This window comes from Otolemur garnettii, unplaced genomic scaffold (genome assembly GCF_000181295.1).
Source record: "Otolemur garnettii isolate 467f Iridium unplaced genomic scaffold, OtoGar3 scaffold00138, whole genome shotgun sequence".
NCBI classification, from domain to species: domain Eukaryota; kingdom Metazoa; phylum Chordata; class Mammalia; order Primates; family Galagidae; genus Otolemur; species Otolemur garnettii.
In genome coordinates this window covers 2,565,842-2,569,333 of record NW_003852533.1, presented here as the reverse complement: position 1 = coordinate 2,569,333, position 3,492 = coordinate 2,565,842, and the positions used below count along the sequence as shown (strand labels likewise).

General features: G+C 45.7%; 1 protein-coding gene across 1 annotated transcript in view; it reads left to right on the top strand.

Annotated features, from left to right (window-relative positions):
• CUNH12orf66 (chromosome unknown C12orf66 homolog) overlaps nt 1-3,308 on the top strand; it is an 11,485-nt gene extending 8,177 nt beyond the window's left edge. Inside the window, exon 3 of the mRNA XM_003798527.3 lies at nt 2,085-3,308. Within this exon, the coding sequence (XP_003798575.1) occupies nt 2,085-2,901 (817 nt within the window). The 3' untranslated portion in view covers nt 2,902-3,308. The remainder of the gene's footprint in view (nt 1-2,084) is intronic.
• The last annotated feature ends 184 nt before the right edge of the window (nt 3,309-3,492 follow it).

The following is a 3,492-nucleotide window of genomic DNA, read 5'->3' as shown; positions in this document are numbered from 1 at the left end:
AAAAAAAAAAGTTATAGCTGGCTTTTTTTTTTTAAGACGGAGTCTTGCTCTGTTGCTCTGGGCTGGAGTGTGGTGGCAGGATCACAGCTCACTGCAGCCTCCAATTTCTGAGTTCCAGGGATCTTCATGTCTCAGCCTCCTGGGTGGCAAGGGCCACAGGTGTGGGGCACCACACCTGCTACTTTTTAAAAATTATTTTTTATGGAAAGCAGGACCTTGCTGTACTGTTCAGGGTGATGTGTGGGCGTGTCTGGGTCTCTCCGAGGAGTCCGTGTTCACCTGTATTCATTTGTTAGCCTTGTGAGCTGTCCGAGGAGTCCGTGTTCACCTGTATTCATTCGTTAGCCTTGTGAGCTGTCCGAGGAGTCCGTGTTCACCTGTATTCATTCGTTAGCCTTGTGAGCTGTCCTCTTTGAACCTTCTTTGAACCCCCCACTGTCAGAGCCTTGGGAATTTCTCCCTTTTCTTGTAGAAGCTGAGTTTGTTCTTTAAGGCCTGGCGGCAGCCCCTGAACACAGCCTTTTTGCTCTGAGGGTGCTGATGAGTCTGGGGTCTGTGCTGCAGTACCGTGCAGGGCCAGTGGGTACCTCTGTCCAGATGCCGCCCGACCCTGCTGCCCTACTTGCCCTCCACATCCCACCTTCCCTCCTGCTGCTTTTCCCTAATTAATAGGGAATTCCTGATCACAGACACATCCTAACCTAAAAGCAATCTAGATTAGGGGTGTTGAGTCAATTTGAACAACATAAAAAAAACTCTGAAAAGTTGAAATTCTATATAATATGTTGATTTTCTTTGGGAAGTGGGATTACTTTAGGTCTAAATTAACATGGTACTGCCCTTTGCCAGGGGGACACCCTTTCTTCTGTGGACTGTTTGATTTGGCATTTAGTACATTCACTTTGTTGTGCTCCAGAGCTCTTGTAACTGGGCTTCTGACTTCTCACTGGTGTGAGACCAGCACTCTACTTCTGGAAAGAACCCTGCAGCGTGGATTTGTGAAGGGCCAAGTTAGTGCTTCTGAAGGGGAATTTTATATCTCTTTCGAACATTACGCAGATATGTCTGTTTTTATATTTTCTTTTTTTTTTTTTTTTTTGAGACAGAGCCTCAAGCTGTTGCCCTGGGTAGAGTGCCCATGGCATCACAGCTCACAGCAACCTCCAACTCCTGGGCTCAAGCGAGTCTCCTGCCTCCGCCTCCCAAGTAGCTGGGACCACAGGCACCCACCACAACACCCGGCTATTTTTTGGTTGCAGCCGTTATTGTTGTTTGGCGGGTCCGGGCTGGGGATTCGAACCCACCACCTTAGGTGTACGTGGCTGGTGCCTTAGCCGGTTGAGCTATAGGTGCTGAGCCCTGTTTTTATATTTTCCTCTCGTCTGTGGAGTGATCCTCCCTCCCTTTCTCCCTTCCTTCCTTCCTTCCTTTTCTTTCACATGTTCTCTGCAAATAGTTGTTAATTTATTCTGTACTCCGACTCTTTGGAATGTGCTGCCATAGCCTAGGTGTGTACTTTTGACTGACAGCCCCTTACCCAGTCAGCAGAGTGGAGACTGGAGTGACATGTCGTCATACTCATGTCTGTGTCTTGGCAGACCAACACTGAGTTTTTGGCTCTTCTTGAGGATGAAAAATAGCTTCAACTTTCACATTTATCTTTAATTAATGTTGAGCATTTAAGTACTTTTAGTATATGTTATGGAAGAGCTTGATACGAATTCTTTCTGAAGGTTTGTACAGGGAATTCATGTCCTCTTAAGGAAAGTGTTGGATGTAAATGATGATAAAATGAGCTATAGCTAACAATTTTTCTGTTGTTAGAAAGAAGGTAGTGACTACTTTTATTTTTTAAAAAAACATCAGGCTATTTCCATAGGAGAATATGATGTTGACATAACTCTGAACTGGTGAGGTTATATCAGGATTTTTAAATAAATAAACATGGAATTCTTCCATCTTTCCTTTCCCTCCCCTGAAATGTAATATTTGTCTGGCCTCATTGTTTCTTTTAGGGCGGAAGGCATCCGTGGTGCCAGTGGAGTAACTTTCACTTTCTCTATTAATTCCCCTGCCCCTTTTAGATTTCACCACCCAATCCTCAGTCCTTTGGAAAGCAGTTTCCAGCTGGAAGTCGATGTCCTGAGTCACCTCCTGAAGGCCCAGGCCCAGGTGTCCGAGTGGAAGTTCCTCCCCTCCCTGGTCAACTTACACAGTGCCCACACCAAGCTGCAGACCTGGGGCCAGATCTTCGAGAAGCAGCGGGAGACCAAGAAGCACTTGTTTGGGGGTCAGTCTCAGAAGACGGTGCAGCCCCCACACCTGTTCCTGTGGCTCCTGAGACTCAAAAGCATGCTTCTGGCCAAGTTCAGCTTTTACTTTCACGAAGCGCTAAGCCGGCAGACAACTGCCTCGGAAATGAAGGCGCTGACTGCAAAGGCCAACCCGGACCTGTTTGGAAAGATCTCCAGCTTTATCAGGAAGTATGATGCTGCCAACGTGTCCTTAATTTTCGACAACCGAGGTTCTGAGAGCTTTCAAGGTCATGGCTACCACCACCCCCACTCTTACAGAGAGGCCCCTAAGGGCGTGGACCAGTATCCGGCTGTGGTCTCTCTGCCCAGCGACAGGCCGGTCATGCACTGGCCCAACGTCATCATGATCATGACGGACCGCACTTCGGACCTGAACAGCTTGGAGAAGGTGGTCCACTTCTACGACGACAAAGTCCAGAGCACCTACTTTCTGACCCGCCCAGAACCTCACTTTACCATTGTCGTCATTTTTGAGTCAAAGAAATCGGAGAGGGACTCCCACTTCATCTCCTTCCTCAACGAGCTCTCACTTGCCCTTAAGAACCCTAAAGTGTTTGCAGGTCTGAAACCTGGGTCCAAAGCATAGCGGGTGATTGGGGTGAAGGAGTTCCAAGACTAGAAACTTCTTAATCACGCTAATGATGTCAGTCACCTGTGATTAGAGTCTGTCTGCACTCACCAGCTTTCCGAGCTAAATTAAAGACACGCCCTCCTGAACCGGGTTGCACACTTTATAAGCCATTAGGTGAATTGAATGAAGTATCCAAAGAGTAATCTCGGAAGTGGTCATGGGCTTCTGTGCGTCTCCATGGAGTTTCAGTATTTTCTCCTATTTTCCTATAGTTCATGTAGATTGAATATTTATTGGCCCTTGATTTTTCTTTCCAGATGTTTTTTATTCTGAACATTATGTTCTAATGTAATTCCAAACACCCTCTCTCTTCCTGGAAGAGTAATTGGGATAAGTTATTAAATTGCCTTTTTAGAATTCAGGATTGCATGTTTTCTATCTCATAAATTAACAAATTAACATGGAGTTATTTTATGATTTTGACCTACAAAGTAATGTTTTTGATGCCAAAATTAGGGTCTTGGTAAGTGTTTCTATCAGTTATTAAAATTGAAGGTGGATCAGATTAGTGGCATAACACCAAGTTGTAACAGTTCAGAAGGTCAT